Raw genomic sequence first — 20,689 nt, forward strand, 5'->3', positions numbered from 1 at the left:
GGTCCCTTCCCATGGGCCCTCATGCATGATGGACTACAAAGAGCAGGCTCAGGAATTGAAATCGGGACGTAGAATAGAAGAATCAGGAAGCATGGCTGGGAAGGTGGCTCAGTGGTAGAGTGCTTGCCTTGCATGCATGAGGCCCTGGGTTCGATTCCCCAGTACCACATAAGCAAAAAAAAAAAAAAAAAAAGAAGAAGAATCAGGAAGCAAATGCAGTCCTTATATGAAATGGGCACTGTGTAAAAAATGAACTTGAGGGTGGGAATGGGGGGAATGGGGGAAGACGAAGAGAGGGGTGACTCTGACCAAGAAGCATGGTAGTCCTAACATGATTTATGGAATTATAACTCCTTTATACAAATACTTTATAATAACAATTAAAAATTTAGAAAATTGAGACGACACTGTCCAAAAAGAAATGTACTCTTTACCTGACTTGTGTTGACTGTAAACCCTCTGTACATCACCTTTATAATAACAATAAGAAACTATTAAAAAATGCTAGTGAAGAGGCCCACCCATCACCCTCCCTCCTCCTTTTCCGATGAAGGACCATTTCTGGGTACAGAGAGGCCATACCTACTGTCCCCATGTTTTGGGTGAGCCTACCTCTTGTTATTACCTCAGCCAGGGCTTGTAATTTGGCACTGCCATTTCGGGCTGCGGGTGATGGAACAGGTGTGGACACAGGAAGTCAGGAAATCCTCCCACCCACAAGGCCATGTGCTGACTCTTCTTTGGCCCTTTTAACCCTTCTTCATCCTGTTCTACTAAACCTCCACCTGTGGGCCTCCCTAAGACCCCCTCAAAATGTCTTCCAGTGTGGACCTCAAGTGCCTGGGAAGCCGGGGGACCCCTGGACCGCCCCTCAGGTACATCCTCAGCTCTCTTCTAGTCACAGGCATGAGTTATAGGTTTCAATGGACAAAAGATGTGGAGTCAAAGGAGCCGAACTTACCTTGTTAATACACTCTTGTTCAAGTTATGTTAGCCCCACACTGGAGTTTTAATGAAAAAAAAAATACTCTTACAATTTATTAACAAAATTCACACGATGCTAAGTGTCTACTTCCTTCTCTGTGAGTCACCAGGATTGCAGACATGAGAGGGAACAAAGTTCAGAATCTTTCTGATAAGTAGATGGCCGCGCTGCACCCGGCCTGGATGAGGCTCTTCAACACGGCGTACGCCGGGGCCTGGTAAACACACAGAAGGCCGGGCTGAGGCTCTGCCAGGGAGCCCGCCCGGTACACACAAGAAAGCACTAGTGCGGCATTTGTTCATTTCTGGTAACAAGGCAGGTGAGATCTGCCCCTCCAGAGCGTCTTGGGCAGGCGAGACAGCTCCTGGGGCGAGCCTGGGAACATGGCCGGGTGGGACAGCTGTGCCTGTTTGCTTTCCCCACAGTGACTGCCTGCCTTCCGTCTGGCCTTATTTTAACATGTATTTTTCTGGAACAGAAACTCCCAGCTAACTTCCAGATAAGGAACCCCAATCAGCATGAGTAGCAGCAGAGCCCTACCAGTTCTGCATCGTGGTCGAGGCCAATGTCATGGTGTTCTAGTTCCTCATCTCGAAACTTCTTAATCACCTGTTAAAGGAAAGTAAAGCTCTCTGGCTGAGGCTGTGTGGGCCTCCTCTTGGGCTGTGCTGTCTCTGTCATGCAGGACACAGGACTGCACTCTGCCCAGGGAGCGGGACAGCAGCCCAGGATAAGTAAACATAGCTGTGGCCGTGTCCCCGAAAACTTCAGGTACGGAACCAGAGATCAGGCACAGCCTGGAGAGCCAAGCATGGTGTTATATGTCTGTAGACCCAGCTACTGGGGACGCTGAGGCAGGGGGAAACTGCTTGAAAGCCAGGAGGTGAAAGCCAGCTTGAGCTACACAGCACAACCCCATCACATAAAGCAACATCACAGAACTGGAAGAGTGCACTGCCCTCTGCTGGACGAGGACGGGCATGTGTCGACACAGTCAAAGCTGCCAATCAACAGTAGGTAGGTGGGTGCACACAGGCAGGCCAGAGCTCTGTAGATGTGGGTTCTGGTCCCACTCTGCCCAGCAGTGACCGGGGCAGGCCACTTCTCCTCTCTGCCTGGAGGAGTTGCCAACCTAGTTGTTGAAGACAACTCTTCCCTCTTCCCCTGCCCTCTTCCCCTGGAGCAGCCCCATCTGCTGCAGCCCCTGACCTGAAGCAGCTCCTTGTGCTTTTCAGGGTCATCCTCCATCAGAGTCCGGATTTGGTTGTTGTAGTGACGTGCTATTGATTCTTCCACAGCCACCGTGCAGGCCATGGCGCCCTCCTTCCCCAGCAAAGCTGTCCCAGCCCCTGTGGGGGGTCATCCAGAGAGAGAGACCATGAGGGCCCAGTACCCTGGCACGTGGGGTGAATGGGCCTCGGGGGCTCTGCTCCCCATCACAGCGTATTTCACACCATCCTGCTAAGCTGTGACTACAGGAAATGTCTTCAGCTATGGCCTCACAGCTAGGCACCACATCCCAGATAAACCTTGAAGTGCATGGTGAGAATGCTCTTCTCGTTCAAGGTACTTTTGTGATTCTGCCTATGAAGCTCAGGCTGCCTCAGAACGCACAATCCTCCTGAGTCTCAGCCTCCCCTGGGCTGGAATTGCAGTCATGTGCCACCATGCCCAGCTCCAGGAGCTGTTTTTTAGCTTGTTCCCTGTTCCATTAGGTCTTGTTGTACTTTCTATTTATAAAAAGCACTGATTCCATCTTACAGAAAGTTAAACAAAGAGGGAAATTCAATTAAGTTCTATTTCACTTTAGGAAAGTACCAAGTAAAGATAAGCAGCTGTGTATGGCCACGAGAGGACAAGGGATGAGGGTCTCTGAAGGGCTCCACAGCCTGGCTCCCTGAGCTCGTGCACACACACACAGACATACCCAGGGCAAAGCCTGCCACTGTCCACAGCGGCATCAGCACCGTCGGCCGGACTCTGGAGGCAACCATCAGCTCACTGAACTTGCGCAAGTGCTCCTTTTCCTGATCCCACATTTTCTGCAAGAGACACAAAAAGACAGGCGCCTCGGTGGAGGCCTCCTATTGCCCCGGAGGAAGCTCGGAGCCACTGAACTGGGCAGTGAGAGGGAGGCAGAGAACATGGTAGTGAGCCTGGTGCATCAATGTGGAAAGCAAAATGCCAGCTAAGAAGTCTCCCTCCCACATGGAGAAGTGTCGGCAAGCGGTCTGCAGTAGTGCTGGGACCAGCGTGTGCTTGGGTGGTGATATGGCCCAAAGCTGAGGGCAGAGCCAGCCGCTTCAACATCCATCCTGACATCAAAGGTGGAAGGCAGGGCCAGCAGCGGGTACTCAGCTGGCCTGTCCTAAACAGCAGTGCTGTCCAGGGACTTTCCACCCTCCATCCCACAAACTGCTATTATCCCCTCAGTGATGGTACGCTTCCTGACTGGAGGCTCAGCAGCTCTGAAGGCACTTCACATAGCACAGGGCGCCATCAGTAATCTAGAGATGACTTCAATTCACAATGTAGCACGGATGGACTGGAGGGATGGCACGGCACCAGCTGCTCTACAGGAATGCACCAACTCCTCCCACGTTGACGTGGACTCTGCCCACAGGGCAGTGAGAGCCACACAGGTTGTGTGGTGTGACTTCCTCCAGGCTCCACCAGTAGAAGGGAGAGAGACCTGAACTGCACAGGCCCTGTCAGGGTGCTTGGTGGAGCAGGACTCCTGCACCTCTTTTGGACACGGTGCTTTCTCCTGATGAGGTGGGCTGCAGATTATCTTCCTTCACTGCCAGCTCTGATAAGAAAATGCTAACAGCAGAGACCACTGTGTGTCTTCTCCTCACTATACTCTACTGGAGCTTTGTCCATAAAGGAACAATATGCTGTCCATAAAAAGAACAAGATGCTTTCCTCCCCCCTAAACACCCATCTTTGCTTGTCTCTAGGGAATCATGAGGGGATGTAGTTACCAGGGCAGGAGACCAGGCTGAGAGATAATCATTTGCCCACCTGAATGATCGGCCCCACACTGGTGCGGCCCAGCACGGCCATCTGCCCCGCGTAGATCCGATTTGCTCCGTATTCACCGGCGTGGTCTACCCGGATTACTCGATCCACAATTGCTCGACTGGCACCGCCTAAGGTTGTTCCTGAGCTGCAAAATCGAACACTGCCTCCTTGTCCAGAGGATGCAAAACAGTGTCAGTCATTACTCTGAGGTAAAATCCATGTTTCTTCTCACAGACAGAAAAGGGGCTTAGGAACAAAGGTTACAAACGAGCTCCAAGAGCCACAGGCTCATGAATATTCTCTATAATCTGTGGTGCTAAAACATTGAAAACTCCAGCTAAAGGTCCTGTTCCCCTCTGTGCTTTACAACTATCAAAACTTGGAAGGACAGTTAACATGACAGCAGCTTCTATAAGAGCATGCTCTCCAGTTCACCCACCTTCCACCCAAATCCATGCCATGTCCCAGAGAACTTTCAACACAACAATGCTCCCTGTCTCCTGCCCCCAATCTATCTGAAGGCCACTGGCCCATGATGATATTGTGCAAAGGCCTCAGTACAAATTTCTACAGCCAAGGCTGAAAACCATACACTTCCACCTTTTTAAAATACTTTAACCCAGCTGGGCACTGGTGGCTCTTGCCTGTAATCCTAGCCACTCAGGAAGCTGAGATCTGAGGAAGGTGGATCAAAGCCAGCCCAGGCAGGAGAGTCCATGAAACTCACATCTCCAAGAAACTACTCAGAAAAAAACAGAAGTGCCACTGTGGCTCAAGCGATAGAGCACTAGCCTTAAGCAAAAGTAGCTCAGGGACAGTGCCCAAACCCTGAGTTCAAGCCCCAGCATTGGTACAAAACAACAACAACAAAAACCCACTTGAACTCATGGGACATTTGATTTTGAAAGTATAGCCTCAGAGTTTAGGTTTTATATTGTCACAGTCCCAAACTCCTCTGGTCTCCAAAATGTGAGCTCAGTACAGATTAGATTTAAACTTATTAAAAGATTGGATGGGGCTGGGAAGGTGGCTCAGTGGTAGAGTGCTTGCCTTTTATGCATGAGGCCCTGGGTTCGATTCCTCAGCACCACATAAGCAGAAAAAGCCAGTAGTGGAGCTGTAGCTCAAGTGGTGAGCGCTAGCCTTGAGCTGAAGAGCTGAGGGACAGCGCCAAGGCCCAGAGTTCAGACCCCACAACCGACAAAAAATAAAAAAAAAAATAAAAGATTGGACAGTTATACCTTATATTGCCTGTGCCCTACATTAAGAAATCTCAAAAGTTTTGTTTTTGGTTTTGTTTTTTTCCTGCAAGAGAAGGGCTTTAGAATGAAACATGTTCATCTCATTTTGATGGAGACAGGTTCTTTAGTTGGCTCAGTGATCCCTCACCTACTGCAGGAGTTATGTTCCAGAGATCCTGCAATAGGTGAAAAATCTATGAAGCAGCAGCATTAGATAGTCATCCCTAGCTATATCATGACTCACATAATGTTACTTCGAGGATTTTCACCTACTGCAGGGATCTCTGAAATGTAACTCTGGCAATAGGTGAGGAATCACTATTTATATACTAAAAAAAAAGTCTGTAATTCAATGAAGCCACAATAAGTGAACCACAATACAGCAAGGGATGACTGTAATGTCAACTTTGACCTCGTAGTGTCACCTGAGATGTGCCTTAGGGCTCTCATGCTATGACAACTATGTCCATTGGAATGCTACTTTTTACTTAGGCTAACTTCAATTGTAGAGAGAAGTCATTTTGCTATATCTATGGTTCTTTCGCTAAAAAAAAAAAGCAGGAGCTGGGAAGGTAGCTAGTGGTAGAGTGCTTGCCTAGCATGCATGAAGCCCTGGGTTCCATTCCTCAGTTACCACATAAAACAGAAAAGGCCAGAAGTATCACTGTGGCTCAAGTGGTAGAGTGCTAGCTTTGAGCAAAAGAAGCTCAGGGCCAGCGGCCAGGCCCTGAGTTCAAGCCCCAGGATGGACAAAAAAAAAAAAAAAAAGCTTGCATATAAGCTCAAGTGGTATGCTTTGCTGAAATTGTATGCTTTTCTACAATATGGAGTTTTACAGACAATCTTTATTTAGGTGCAGCAGATGGAACCCAGAGCCTCCTGCATGCCGGGAAAGTGCGCTCGCACTGAGCCATACTCAAAGCCACTAAACATCCACAATTTCACTAAAGGAGCACTGACCTAGTTTAGAGTCCCCTCCTCTGCAGACTTGTTCAAGAAAAAATACACACACACACACACCTGCCTGGGCTGGTTTTGATCATCTTCCAAATCCCAACTTCCAGAGTGGCTGTGAGCCACCAAAACCCAGCCTAAATTACTCTCTAATCCATTCTTTTCTTTTTTGGTTGGTCATGGGGCTTGAAGTCAGCACCTGGATGCTGTCTCTATGCTTTTTTTGCTCAAGGCTAGTACTCTACCACTTTGAGCCACAGCTCCACCTCCAGTTTTCTGGTGGTTAATTGGAGGTAAGAGTCTCATGGACTTTCCTTCCTGGGTTGGCACCAAACTGAGATCCTCAGATCTCAGCCTCCTGAGGTGCCAGGATTACAGGCATGAGCCACAGATGCCTGGTTTAATCCATTATTTTCATCAAGAAAAAATGTGTCTATTTATAGCTACTATATCCTAAACTTGTGTGTGTGTGTGTGTGTGTGTGTGTGTGTGTGTGTGTGTGTGTGTGTGTGTGTGTGTGTGTGTGTGTGTGTGTGTGTGTATTTTGCCAGTCTTGGGGCTTAAACTCAGCCTGGGCACTGTCCTGAGCTTTGCTCAAGGCTAATGCTCTACCATTTGAACACCACTTCCAGTTTTTTCTGAATAGTTTATTGGAGATAAGAGTTGCGTGCACTTTCCTGCCTGGGTTTACTCTGAACCACGATCCTCAGCTCTCAGCCTTTTGCATAGCTAGGGTTACAAGTGTGAGCCTTGGGTACCTGGCCTAAACTTTTCCCTTTTTAAACAGTGTTCATCTCTGTTTTCCTTCCTTCCTTCCTTCTTTCCTTCCTTCCTTCCTTCCTCTCACCCTTCTTTCCTTTTCACAGAAAGGGAAATAGTTGTGAGCTTAAACTTAGGCAGGCAACAGTATTTAAAACAATGTCAGAACTTGATTCTTCATGGTTATCATGCATTTGGGGCAATAAACATTTCTTTTCTGCTTAACCCACCTTACTTTCCATGAAATTGTTTCATCTTAAAATTGGTACAATTATACGAAAGAAAGAGAGAGAGACACAGAGAGAGAGAGAGAGAGACAGAGAGACAGAGAGAGGAAGGAAAGAAGGAAGGAAGGAAGGAAGGAAGGAAGGAAGGAAGGAAGGAAGGAAGAACGGACTGCAAGAAAGCCAGGAGACAGTGTCTCATACTTGCAATCATAGCTACTCATGAGGCTGAGATCTGAGGATTGCTATTCATTGCTAGCCTGAGTAAGAAAAGTCTGCAAGATTCCATGCCCCATTAACCAGGTTTGCCAAACTGGAGGGGTAGCTCAAGTGGTAGTGCACCAGTCGTAAGCAATCCATAACCAAGGGAAAGCGCAAAGCCCTGAGTTCAAACCCTTGAAATGGCATACTTACAAAAAAAAAAAAAAAAAAAGACAAGTGCTGGTGACTCAGGGGGCTGAGATCTAAGGATCAGGGTTCAAAGCCAAGTCGGACAGGAAAGTCCATGAGGTTCTTTATCTCCAATAAACTACCCCCCCCAAAAAAAGAAAAGGCCAGAAGTGAGCTGTGGCTCAAGTGGTAGAACGCCAGCCTTGAGCAAAAAAAAAAAAAAGCGCAGGGGCAGAGCCTAAGCCCTGAGTTCAAGCCCCAAGGATCGGCACAAACAAAAAGACAGAAATAATAGTAATAACCAGCATCCGGCCCAACGTCCCTCCATGCGAAACCCGACGCTTCCCTCCAGCCCTCGCGAGGCCTGGACAGCGTATGAAAGACCTTAACGTCTTCACCAGATACACCTGGGGGCCAGGCATCGAGGGGCGGGGCCACGAGTCCCCGGGAGGCGGGGCCTGCCGAGCACCGGGCCCCGCGCGCTGTTAGGACTTCAGCCAGGCCCTCAGCACGTCTGCAGTGACGTCACGGCAGAACAGCCAATAACATCGCGCTCCAGTGCGACAGCCCCGCTGCTAACGGCTGTCAGTTGAGCTCCGTCGCAGGACAGTGACGCAGGCCATCTTCCCCTGCCCCCCCCCCCCCCCCCCGCGACCTCTGATCTGAGCTTCTAATGAAAATTACCGGGTTTGCCAACCCCCGGGGCAGGGCTACCACCGCGCGCCCACTTTTACCTGAGGGGCTCCACAAGGCGCCTGCGCGCAGCCGCCACACGGGGGCGGCTCCCGCCACCCCACACCAACTCATTGCCAGAATAAGAGCCGCCACTGATGAGCGCCGCGGGCCAATCGTGCCCTTGGCGCAGGATGATGACGCAAGCACACGTAAGGCGCTACGTGCCCTGGTACCCGTGGGAACGCCCCTTAGGCCGTACTTCCATTCTATTGGTAGAACATTACGAATGGTTACGGCCTGTTGGCTGGAAAATCTATCACTCATTCATGAGCCTGGGGTGAAGGTTGCCATGGAGATGAGAATGCCAAAGTGCAGGTGCAGAGATTGCCCGACAGACATCTCTTACCTAAGTCCTGGGACGCGGGACCGTGAGCGACCGCTCCTGATGTCTCTTTTTCATTTTCCTTCACCATTGGAGTTTAACTGAGCGCCGCCTGCTTGCTGGGTTGGCACAGCGCCACTGGAGCCACTCGGCCAGCCCAGACCTTTGCGGGTGATTTCGGAGATGGGAGTCTGATGGACTACAGCCTTGACTATTTTTACATCACAAACGTTGGTGAATCTAAGTGAAATGCTGACATCTCCACTAGCAATATAGCAGCACTTCACTCTGTGGCCCAGCAGAAGGCCATTCATTGCGTGGTGCAAACAGCCCTTCATTACCAAGAGGGAGTGTGTTGTGATCAATGTAAACACCTTTAGGGTAGCTCAGTGGTAGAGCGCTTGCCTTGCATGCATGAGGCCCTGGGTTCTATTCCTCAGTACCACATAAGCAAAAAGAAAAAAAGCTGGAAGTGGCGCTGTGGCTCAAGTGGTAAAGCGCTAGCCTTGAGCTGAAGAACTGAGGGACAGCGCCCAGGCCCAGAGTTCAGGCCCCACAGCCGGACCCCCCCCCCCCAAAAAAAAAAAAGAAAAAAGAAACACCTTTACATACTCCCCTGTCTGGCTAAACAGGCTGTTCAGCTCACCTTGTGAGGAACCGGTTACAACCTCCTGGGTTATTCCCTGGTGTTGCAACATTAGGCCCACTTACATTTTTCTCAAGTGGCCTTTATAGATGCCTGCTTTTGATCTTTTATCATCAGTATAGCAGGCTGACCCGGTAACAGGAAGAAGGGATGGCAGAAAGTGAGGTGGACTGGTGGCAATGGGGGCAGCAGTAGAGACATTGGCAGTATTGACAAGAAATGGCTGTGGCAGAAATGACAAGAGAGCAGAGGTGATGATGGAGATCATGAGGGTTATGAAGAGTGAAAATAAGAAACTGGATCCAGGTCATTAATGAGTTCCAGAGATCTGGAACTTGACCTTAAGTTCCAAGGGTCTCTGACACCTAGGCCTGAATTGTGTCAGGGCAAAGGATCCCAATGCTATAGGCCTGAGGATCCCATTATGAAAACTGACTGCTGCTGCTGGACGCTGAGGACTACAATAGCTACCAAATACACTGCTGATGTCTGAAGCCAAGAGGGAGAACCTGGGAGACTAGAGCTATGTTTCTGCCTTCTAAAGCCTGGTGCAATAGGGTCTCTCCCCTCCCCAGCTGGGAACCAGTGGAGTAGAGCGAAAAGGTCCCAGGTAACCAATTGCTAACAAAAGCATTCATCTGATGACTGAATCGAACACTTCTTCCATCTCCATCTCTAATAGAAAAAGGCAAAGAACAATTCAACACACTTATAGTTTTCTATGGCCACAGCAGATAAGACTGTGAGTTCAAGTATACACAAATCACATTTTACAACCTTCAAGACACTTTAATCCATCAGTAGTTTAATGCACACTTGTTTGAGAGCTGCATGTTAAAAATTATACAGGTTTCACCTGATGTTTTTAAGGTTGTCAAAATATACAAAAACATTTGAGTAAGAGGTATACAAATTAGCAGCAGTTAACTAAAACTCATACTCCGATTAGCATATTTATCAGATTTACACCAGAAAAAACAGCAACACATAGTCACTTTTTATGCATAGTGTGTGCGTGCGTGCACACACACGTGGCAAAAAAATCCAACAATTAGAATTTGTTTTTAAAGTAAGGACCTGGCTGGGAATGTGGCTTAGTGGTAGAGTGCTTGCCTAGCATGTATGAAGCCCTGAGAGTTCAGTTCCTCAGCACCACATAAACAGAAAAAGCTGGAAGTGGCACTGTGGCTCTAGTGATGAGTGCTATCCTGGAGCAAAAGCTCAGGGACAGTGCCCAGGCCCTGAGTTCAAACGCCAGGACTGGCAAATAAAGTAAGGACTGGATGGACTTTGGTGACAAAATTCCATACCAATCAGATACAGAGACCTCAACAAGACAGGAAAGGCCAAAAAGTCCATTGGTCTCACAGGTAAAAATACCTCATGTTAATACTGCCCTGAAGTTGAGAAGTAGCTCAACGGTACAGCACATCTACACCAGGAACCCCGAGTCTATGTCTAGCACAAACACACACATAAGAAAGAAAGGATCAGATATACAGAAATGTATGAACTACAACAAGCTTTTTTGTTCCTCTGGACAAGTAGCTATTGAGGCAGTGGTGGTGGGAGGTCTGAATTATGCTTAGAAAATGGAATTATGGTTTAGAAAACTACATACAGGGGCTGGGAATGTGGCTCAGTGGTACAGTGCTTGCCTAGCATGCATGAAGCCCTGGGTTTGATCCTCAGTACCACATACACAGAAAAGACTGGAAGTGGCACTGTGACTCAAGTGGTAGAGTGCTATTCTTGAGCAAAAGAAGCTCAGGGACAGTGCCCAAGCCCTGAGTTCAAGCCTCAGGACTGGCAAAAAGAAAAAGAAAATTACACACAACCCTAAATTCCATGCAAAGTTTGGAGCTACAGAATGGAAGAAACACAAATGATTCATCACAAAACTATAGTATGTAGATTTAAAAATATTAAAATCAAAGCAGATTAAACAGTAACTCAGGCTTCTATTTAAAGGTTCAGAACAATCTATTTGGGGTACATTTACAATGAGGTATTTATTATATAAGGTTTCTACTGTAACGGATATCTTGAGATAATAGTCTGCTTTAATCATTGGTAAAATAAAGGCATGTGCATTAAAAATGTTCACACAGAGAAACAAAAACAACCGCCCTTTCAACTGTGGATCTAGGAAGCCAGCCTCCTATGTAGTCTGGCATCATGGGCCGGTCTCGTGAGTAGATGGAGCTGTCATCCACTCCCCAAAACACTGAGGCATGGAAATAAACCCAAAGTCTTACCCACAGCTCTGATACGAAAAAGCCCTCTCCCAGCCTGGTTCAGACATATCAGCTGTCCTTCAAAAATGGAGCTAGATGAGGTGGGAAACAGAAGGCCACAGGCAATCTGTCAGCTGAAGGCAGCAATCCCTGGAGAATAGGCCTAGACAGAGAAGCAATCATGGCTGCCAACTTGGCAATCCCCAGGGCTTCACTGAGGACAGGCAGGGCAGGATCGCTGTGTGGATCCTGAGGAGCAACTGTCCTCCCTTCCTTCCCCATGGGGCTGACATTCCATATTCTTTACCACCTGGCTCCAAATGTCGTGATGCAGAGATTTCTCTTCATTAAAGACAATTAAAATTTATAAGTTCCATTTCAGAACCATCCATGAGGGTCCCTCAGCTAGAAATGGGTTCAAAAAGGAATCAGCCAGTTTCGGGAGCAGGTGGCCTGTGGTTAGCTCTGAAAGACAACACAACCTTGTAAAAAATATATATATACACACATATATATAAAAGCCTAAAAATAACCAACATAAATAAAATCCTCTCTGCCTCGATTTGTTCTAAACGCTAGAACAACTGGAGGAGGTTTGGGGTAGAGCTGTCGCTGAGCTGGTCTCCAAGTAAAGACCTGGGTTTCAAGCTGCCTTTCTAAGTTGTCAGATTACTAAACAAGGCACTGGGTAGCCCATCCATGGCTAGCTTCCATTAAGAAGAGCCCAGGGGACTTGGTAGGTCCAACAAAATCCCTGGGCCAGCTGAAAAGGGACACGGAAATGGCTTCATGGTCAGAGCGGCTGGCTTCTCATGTCCCTTTGAGCTTCTGTTAGTTTCTGGATCAGATAGCGTTTGTCACGACCTTCCTTAAAAAAAAGAAGAAGAAAGAGTTGGACAGTGTGTTTCATATACTTGAGAATACATACCATCATTTCTCCCTAACAAATTAATCTGAGACTCAGAGGGAAGATTTCATTCACCAAGTTAATGCAAGGACCTCTGGTTTGGTTTTGTCTCTTCCATGTATAGCCCCTTCTCCAGCCTCTTTGTCCACCACAGCTACTCAAAGGTACCTGACAGGCCCTGTGGGGTGACTCATGCCTGTAATCCCAGCTACTTGGGAAGCAGAAACAAAAGGATCCTGGACCAAAAAAATGTAAGACCTTCTCTGAAAAATAATTGAATCAAAAAGGGATGAGGGTGTGATTCAAATGGTAAAGCACCTGCCTAACAAGCCTAAGGCCCTGAGTTCAAAACGCCAGTAGGGAAGGAGGGAGGGAGAATGGAAAAGAGGAGAGTGAAGAGAACAGAGGTCTAGCTTCCATCCCACACAACATAAAACCCCAGTTTCTTACCAGGTCCCCCCAGGGTATGCTGATGTCATCTGGCCTTGCCCCATGATTTCTTGGCTCTGCAGCCACACAGCCCCCACCCCGCCCTAGAAATGCGCAGCTCACCGCCTGCTCTAGCATTTGCCTCTCTCCCCTCTTAATTAGGAGCCATCATACCTGCTCCAGCCTCACCCCTCCATTGACCACCAGCCCACTGACCACCTTCTTGGCAGCCATTACAGCTATGAGAACTGATCTTATTGCTTTTCTTATTTTTTGTTGGTCATGGGGCTTGAACTCAGGGCCTGGGCATTGTCTCCAAACTTTTTCATTCAAGGCTAGCTAGCGCTCTACCACTTTGAGCCACAGCTCCATTTCCAGTTTTCTGGTCTTTCATTGGAGATAGGAGTTGCACGGACTTTCCTGCTGGGGCTGGCATCGAACCTTGATTCTCAGATCTGTCTCCTGAGTAAGCAGTATTATAGGGGTGAGCCACCAGCACCTGGCTCTGATCTTGTGTCTTTAACCCCTTTAAGTCCTTGGCCTATCTCTATAAAGGATATGAGTGAGCAGAAAGTTATGCAGCAGAAGAGGGCGTGGCCTGGAGTGTGAAGATGGGGGCGAGGCCTGGAGTGGAGGTGGAGGGGCGGGGCCTGGATTGAGTGGGCGGGGCCCGGAGGGATGGGTGAATGGACAAGCAATAAAGGGTGGGGATGAGTGGGCGGGACCTCAGTGGGGTGGGAAAAGGAAGTAGTGAAGTCAGGATGACCACACTGCACCCATCCTGCAAACAGCAGGGCTTTGTGGTGTTTGATTTAATGCCTGGCTTAATGTCTGGTTTAAGCCCAGGCTTCCTTACCAGGGACAGTTGCTCCCGGAGCTGGTCCACCACCCGCTTGTGTGCTCCCGCCAAGGCGATGAAGTAGAACATAATGAGACTGCAAGACAAGATGGACGGATGGGTCACCAGGGGGCCGGGGGTCATCGCCTGCCACTAAAAAAGCAGCCCAACACATTTTGTCTGGAATAGGGTTTTTTGTTGTTAGAGAAAAAGAAATGCAAGGGTCAAACACTATGGCTCCCATCTATCATCCCAGCTACTTGGGAGGCAGAGGTAAGAGAATCTAGGTCCAGAGGCCAGACTAGGCAAAAGAGTTAGCAAGACCCTATTTCAAAAAAACAAACTAGGTGTGGTGGTGCATGGCTGTAATAGGAGAAGCATAGAGCAGGGAGCCAGCTGGACAAAAAAACATGAGATTATGAGAGAAATAAACTTAAGAACCACCTGGAGTGTGGCTCAAGTGGGCAAACAGAAGGCCCTGCATTCAACCCCCAAGCCCCAATACTAAAAAAAAAAAAAAAAAAGGCAAGCCAAAAAGCAAATGGCTTGTGTGGTTTTATTTGGCCATAGCAGATGAGTCTGATTTGTGCACTGTTTTATGTTTTTGAAATTGTGTGTGTTGGTATTGGGGCTTAGAACTCAGCCTCACACTCTAGCTCAAAGCTGGCACTAAAGCAGTTGAGCTACATCCTCTGGTCTGGCATTTTGCTGTTTAATTGGAGATAAAGAATCGCACAGATGATTTGCCTGCCTGGGCTGGCTTCTAAACTCCATCCTCAGATCTCAGCCTATTGAGTAACTAGGATTACAGACACGAGCCACCAGCACCTGGCAGGATAATTCAATTTTGATTTGAAAGTGATCAACGATTATTTCCTGACTTTTGTGCACTCCAAGTGGGGGTGGTTGAAGGTACCTCTGGGGTGACCAGAGGGCAGGCCCCAGGAAAGGACAGACACTATCAGTGAATAATTGAGGGAGGGGAAGGGCAGTGTCCTCTCCAGTGTCCCCCAGGAAGAATGGATAAAGCCAGTCAAGCAGCCAGGAGATCTGACACTGAAATCAGGTAAGAAAGTCACCACTAGGTGGCACCAGCCAAACACAGCTGGTGGACAGACCAGGAGCAGCAGCTGGAACACTAGATCTTGGAGATTTTGGCCAGGCTAGTGGCAAGACCCTCACTCCCCTTCCACCCCAAGTTATTTCACTGATATCAACAACCCGCCTGGTACTGTCGGATCACTGTTCTCGACACCACAAACCCCTCCTTTCTTCAAAGAACAAGCTATTGGAAGGAGCTGTTGGCGGCAATATTAACAACAGGCAGCATTTGTTGGGATTTATGAGCCAGGCCTGGGGCTAGGTGCTTTATAGGGGATCATCTTTCTGCTCTCTGACACAGGGACTGTTATTATGGCCATTCTACAGAAGGGAAACTGAGGCTGGGATAAGTTCAGGAGCTTGTCAAGTACAGCAGGAATCTGGAATGCCCAAGGCCTTTGATGAAGCCTTGGTGACCAGCCTGTAGCAGTACTGGGAGGTGGTGGAGCTAATTTAGGTGGTTGGATCTGCAGGGAGGAGAGGTTGTTGGGGGTGTGGCCTTGAAGGGGATATCAGGACCCTGGGCATTTCCTGTTTCTCTCGCGATGCTTCTGGCTTCTATATACTACTTGTACAGTGTTGCTATGGTCCCAAAGCAATAGGGCCAAATGACCACAGATGAAAACCTCTGAAACGGAACACCAAAATAAATGGCTCCCCCTTCCAAGTTGATTCTCTCTGGTATTTCTGTCTCAGTGGGGGAAGGCTGAGTAACACGCTGTTTCCCAGATGGAGCCACCATTGCACACATGTGTATACCACACCCAGGAGCCACCGGGAGTTTCTCACGGACCAGATGATCATGAAGAAGGGCACCGCGAAGGCTTCCGACGTGATGGCCCGGACCAGGGACTGCAGCGAGCTGGGGAAGGTGCTCACCATCTTGGGGATGACATCCCAGGTGGTATTGAAGTTGGTGAATGGCCCACAGGCTTTCGAGGAAGGGATGCTGCAAGGACAGACCCAGGGGCTCAGACTGAGGCATGCCGCACAGGCCTAGGGTCCCATTTCTACCTCCTGAGCAGCTGGGATGATAGGCATGCGCTAACACACTCGACACTTGGTATCTTCTAAATGTAAGACCACCCCTTAACTCAGTTGGAAGGAACAGGGCAATTTCATATGTCTTTCTGCTTTCTGTCAGACTTTTTAACTCTTTTACAATGACCATGTACTGTGTTGATAATAGGAAACAAAGGCGGGGGGGGGGGGGAGAACCCAAGAGACTAAACAAGAAGTCTTCAGAAAAGAGGATGGGATGGGAAAGAGCCATTGTCGCTCACAAACAACGACAGCCATCTCCAATTCCATAGTCCAGGAGGAACCACAAAGCTCCAACTCGCACACGACCTTGAAGCCAAGATGGAGCCAAGGTGGTGTCTGTAGGTGGATTAACAAGTCAAGCCAAGCCTAACTGATGGAGTCCTATTTACCGGGACATGCTGATGGTCAGAGGTATGACAGCCAAACACAGGCCAATCAGCAACACCAACAGGAAGAAGAAATTCGAGTTAGATGATCGGAACTGCCTGGGAGATGGTCTGCAGGTGTAGAGAAGGCTCAACTAAAGAAGAAAAAAAAGAGAGAGAGCAATGAGTACAGCAGTCCTGAGAGTCAGTGAGGCCACTCCCGCCTTTTCATGATGTTTTCTCTGGAGTGTGGTCCATAAATACAGGCCCCAGGGAACACAGCTTACTCTGGCTTCAGGAAAGTGTGTTGATGAAACAGAGTAGAAAGGGCCAAACACACGAATTGGGGGTGTTCAGGGCACAGCCATAGATTATAGGCAACCTACACAATGCTAGATATAGAATGGTCCCCTGAAAGTACAGCCCTTAAAAATGATGACAGGTGGCAGTGTGTGTGTGTGTGTGTGTGTGTGTGTGTGTGTGTGTGTGTGTGTGTGTGTGTGTGTTGGTACTAGGGCTTGAACTTCAGGACTGGTCACTGTCTCTTAGCTTTTTCCACCCAAGTGTGGTGCTCTAGTGTTTAAGCCATGCCATCAGCCTGGCATTTTGCTTTGGTTGTTGTTGTTGTTATTGTTACTGGTCCTGAGGCTTGAACTCTGGGCCTGAGTGCTGTCCCTAGCCTTTTGTGTACCAGGCTAGTTAGCTCTACCACTTGAGCTACAGCTCCACTTCCGGCTGTGTTGGTGGTTACCTGGAGATATGCGTCTCAGGGACTTTCCTGCCCAGGCTGGCTTTGAACTGTGATCCTCAGATCTCAGCCTCCCGAGTAGCTGGGATGAGAGGTGTGAGCCACTGGCACCCGGCTTGTGCGGTTATTTCTGAGACGGAGTCCATGGGCCTACCTTCTTCACATAGAAGATGATGATGAACTTCAGGGTGGCGACGGCGGGGAGCAGTGGGGAGAAGAAGGCTCCGATCCAGCAAATGGTCTGTCCGTACACGATCCCCAGCACATTGTCCGGGATGGCAAACTCCTGCTGCCCCCAGCACTGAATCAACTTCGAGGAGGAGCAGTAGGTCACCAGGAGCCTGGAACACAAACCACACCATCTCCCACCTCGGCTACAGGCGTCTGTGAAGGCCTCAAAGCCAAGCCCACCAAAGCCAGGCTGTTGTCACGAAACGGCTAAGTCTTAAATAATACACTGAAATACATACGGCTCTTAAATACTCTGAATTTACTGAACTCTGGTCTCAGGAAAACCAGGCTCTGAGTCTCAGCTTCACAAAGTAAGCCATCGGTACAAGTGCTCGGGACTTCTTTGAGGGCTATTTTCATTGGCGCGAAACCACCCTCCATGAAGGAAACAGCTTCCAAGGATGCTGCTACAGGCCGGAACCCCTTCCCAGTACCCCAGAGGCTTCCTCCACGAACCTCAGGACCAGGTACCCGAGATCCACAGACCCAGCTATGGATTCACGCCCTACGAGTGGGCAGCACAGCTGAAGTCTAAGCCAAGAACCCAGTCAAATAGTACCCAGTCCTGAACATGACCTAAAAAGATTCCCCAGCCCCTTTCTACTTTAGTTTTTCAGATAGAGTTTCAGGCTTTGCCCAGGGCTTTAAGATGATCTTCCTATCTCACTTCCCACCCAGCTGTGATTATAAATGTGGATTACTACGCTCACTCAGCTTTGTTGTTATTGTTGCTGTTGGTCTTAGGGCTTGAACACAGGGCCTAGGTGCCATCCCTGAGTTTTTAGGCTCAGGGCTAGTGCTCTACCGCTTTGAGCCACAGCACTACTTCTGGTTTTCTGGTGGTTAACTGGAGATAAGAGTCTCATAGGTTTTCTTGCTTGCTTTGAACTGTGATCTTTAGATCTCAGCCTCCTAAGTAGCTAGTACTACAGGCATGAGCCACTGGTCCCTGGCTCAGTTTGTTCTTTAAGGCAGAGTCTGGCTAATTTTCTCCTGGACTATCCTTAAACCTTGATCTTTCCATCTGTGCCTCCCGCAAAGCTGGGGTTACAGGCATGAGCCACCATGCCTGGCTAAATTGTAGATTTTTAATACATTCATAGTCACCATATTTGTGTCATTTAAAATAAAGGTTCTGTTTTGTGTGTTTGTAGTGGTCTTCTTGAACGCCAGGTAAGTGCTGTACCACTGAGCTATATTCCTCATCCTAAAGTTTGTTTTTGGTAGTACTAGGGCTTGAACTCAGGGCTTTGTGTTTGTTGGCTGCTGCTCTACCACTTCAGCCACGCCTCCAGCCTGGCTTTTTGCCAGCTATTTTGGAGATGACGTCTCACCATCTGGGCTGGCTTCAACCCACTATCCTAAAGCTCTCAGCCTCCTGAGTAGCTAGGATTACAGGTATGAGCCACCAGTGCCTGGCTAAAGTTTTGGTGGTGATTGTTGTTGTATGTATGTGTTTATGTGCATGTGCTGAGGCTTGAACTCTGGGCACTGTTCCTTAGCTTTTTCACTCAAAGCTGGCCCTCTATATCTTGAGCCACAGCTCTACTTCAGTTTTTGGTAGGTAGAGATAAGACTCTCATAGACTTTCCTGTCTAAGCTGGCTTTGAACCTCAGCCCTAAGATCTCCACCTCCTGAATAGTGAGAATGACAGGCGTGTGCCACCAGTTTCTGGCTATTCTGAGGCCTTTATGGCATAGCCTGATTTAACCTCACTTGCTGTGGGCTCCACAGCTGCCCATGTCACCGCTAGCGGGAGGTAGTGCTGGGCAGGTCAGGAAGCCTGGCGCCCTGCAGTCCAGAAGTCCACACCGACAGGGTGTTGGCCCTGCCCAGGGCAGGAAGCCTTGAGGAGGGAGTTCCATTTCTACCCTCAGTGCTGCCTAATTTACACAGCATAGCTAATGTGGGGTGATGTCAATGGCCTGGGGCCACCTGCAAGTCACTGGTAGTGTCCCTGGCTTCTTGGGGACGCTGGAGCCATCCCGCATTTGTGCAGTCACTTACTTTCTAGGGAAATCCACAAACAGCGTCACAGCCATGATGATGATGAAGTCGAAGACCATGAGCTTGTACATCTCTTGCCCCACTTGGGTCTCCCAGCACTGAAACCGAAAAGGACAAAAAGACACACTCAGAGGGAGTCAGGATCCCGGACCTTTCCCACCACCTGTCCTTCCCCCAAACTCACCACTCCTTCCATTTTTCAAGGCTCCAACGGTGCCCAGAAAGAGGATGGGAGCCACACCCACCCCTCCATAGCCCCTCGACCTCCGGATGCAGCCCAAGGCGGCCGCCGGCCCTGTGGCTCACTCACCGGGTAGAGCTTCTGGTTGTAGCCACAGAGTTCGCAAGCATCGTCCCCACAGGATGTGATCTTGGAGCCCAGCGTGAAGACCAACACACAGATGGTGGCCAGGCGCATGAAGACGCACCTGCAGGGCAGCAGGGGACAGGGCAGGGGCAATGCACAGGGCACCATCATTCCAGCACCAAGACAATACACGTGGGGGCAGTTTCTGTGCTAGAAACAATGGGAAGTTCTGCAGGTGGCTGCTGGTGATACAAAGATACTTTATTATTAGTAGTATTGCTACTACTATTATTATTCTTTTAATGTACCAGTCCTGGAGCTTGAAGTCAGGACCTGGATGCTGTCCCTTATCTTTTTCACTCAAGGCTGGTGCTTTACCACTTAAGCCATATCTCCATTTCCAGCTTCTTTGTTGTTGTTGTTGTTGGGGGAATGGGGGATTGGTTAACTGGACATAAGTAAGAGTCTCACACTTTCCAGCCTGTGCTGGCTTCAAATGGAGATCCTCAAATCTCAGCCTCCTGAGTAGCTTACAGGCATGAGCTACTGGTGCCTAGCTGCTACTTTTTTTAAAAAAAGATTTCACCTAAGTGCTGGTGGTTCTCAGCTATAATCCTAGCTCTTCAGGAAGCTGAGATCTCAGGACCACGGTTTGAAGCTAGCCCAGCAAGGAAAGTCCCCGTGAGACTCCTATGTCTAATTAATCACCCCCAAAGCCTAAAGCGGAGCTCTGACTCAAGTGGTAGAGCACTTGGTGGATTTGGCACACCCCTAGTTAGGTGTTACCTGAGGATGGTGAGCCGGACCTCAAAGCCTGGGGAGTAATCCTCGTAGCGGATGATTTTAGAGAAGATGATGGGGGTGATGAAATTGGCCAGTGTGATCACAATAGACGGCAGGTAGGATATCACCAGGTTCTCGCCAAAGACCATCTTGTCAATTTCCTGGGGGAGAAAACAGCATGCACAGGTCAGGAGGACGAGAAGGGATGCTGAGAAACCAAAGAGCTGAACTCAGGCCGGCCACCGTGATGGTGTCATGGGCCAATGTCCATCCAACACTGCCCGAATCACAGGCCATCTCCTTGGTGGAAGAAAAACAAACTCTTGGACGTATAAAAGTAAAGTTTATTTTTTTTAAAAATGCCGCATATCCTACACAAATAAATAAGCTAAAGGATTTTCAAGAATGCGG

At 48.7% G+C, this 20,689-nt stretch overlaps 2 protein-coding genes across 3 annotated transcripts in view; both read right to left on the reverse strand.

The window, feature by feature from the left end:
- Window positions 1–330: 330 nt before the first annotated feature.
- LOC138814914 (5-demethoxyubiquinone hydroxylase, mitochondrial-like) lies at window positions 331–8,439 on the reverse strand. The gene is made up of 6 exons (XM_070004023.1): window positions 8,312–8,439; window positions 4,010–4,176; window positions 2,913–3,027; window positions 2,195–2,334; window positions 1,526–1,594; window positions 331–1,199 (listed from the first exon to the last, which is right to left on the reverse strand). Exons 1-6 carry the CDS (start codon window positions 8,382–8,384, stop codon window positions 1,122–1,124), a joined length of 642 nt encoding a protein of 213 aa, XP_069860124.1. The 5' UTR covers window positions 8,385–8,439; the 3' UTR covers window positions 331–1,121.
- A 1,634-nt stretch (window positions 8,440–10,073) lies between these two features.
- The window catches only part of LOC138814915 (transmembrane channel-like protein 7), a 30,773-nt gene continuing 20,157 nt past the window's right edge, over window positions 10,074–20,689 (reverse strand). The window contains exons 9-16 of one of the 2 annotated variants that reach the window (XM_070004025.1): window positions 20,282–20,439; window positions 19,499–19,616; window positions 19,189–19,286; window positions 17,104–17,290; window positions 16,226–16,356; window positions 15,586–15,741; window positions 13,710–13,788; window positions 10,074–12,381 (exon numbers count right to left, since the gene is read on the reverse strand). In XM_070004025.1, the coding sequence (XP_069860126.1) occupies window positions 12,361–12,381; window positions 13,710–13,788; window positions 15,586–15,741; window positions 16,226–16,356; window positions 17,104–17,290; window positions 19,189–19,286; window positions 19,499–19,616; window positions 20,282–20,439 (948 nt within the window). In that variant the 3' untranslated portion in view covers window positions 10,074–12,360. Of the gene's footprint in view, window positions 12,386–13,709; window positions 13,789–15,585; window positions 15,742–16,225; window positions 16,357–17,103; window positions 17,291–19,188; window positions 19,287–19,498; window positions 19,617–20,281; window positions 20,440–20,689 lie in introns of both variants that reach the window. The other variant, XM_070004024.1, reaches the window with a different exon arrangement.

The sequence above is a fragment of the Dipodomys merriami genome, unplaced genomic scaffold (assembly GCF_024711535.1).
Source record: "Dipodomys merriami isolate MVZ:Mamm:240054 unplaced genomic scaffold, mDipMer1.0.p SCAF_62, whole genome shotgun sequence".
NCBI lineage: Eukaryota > Metazoa > Chordata > Mammalia > Rodentia > Heteromyidae > Dipodomys > Dipodomys merriami.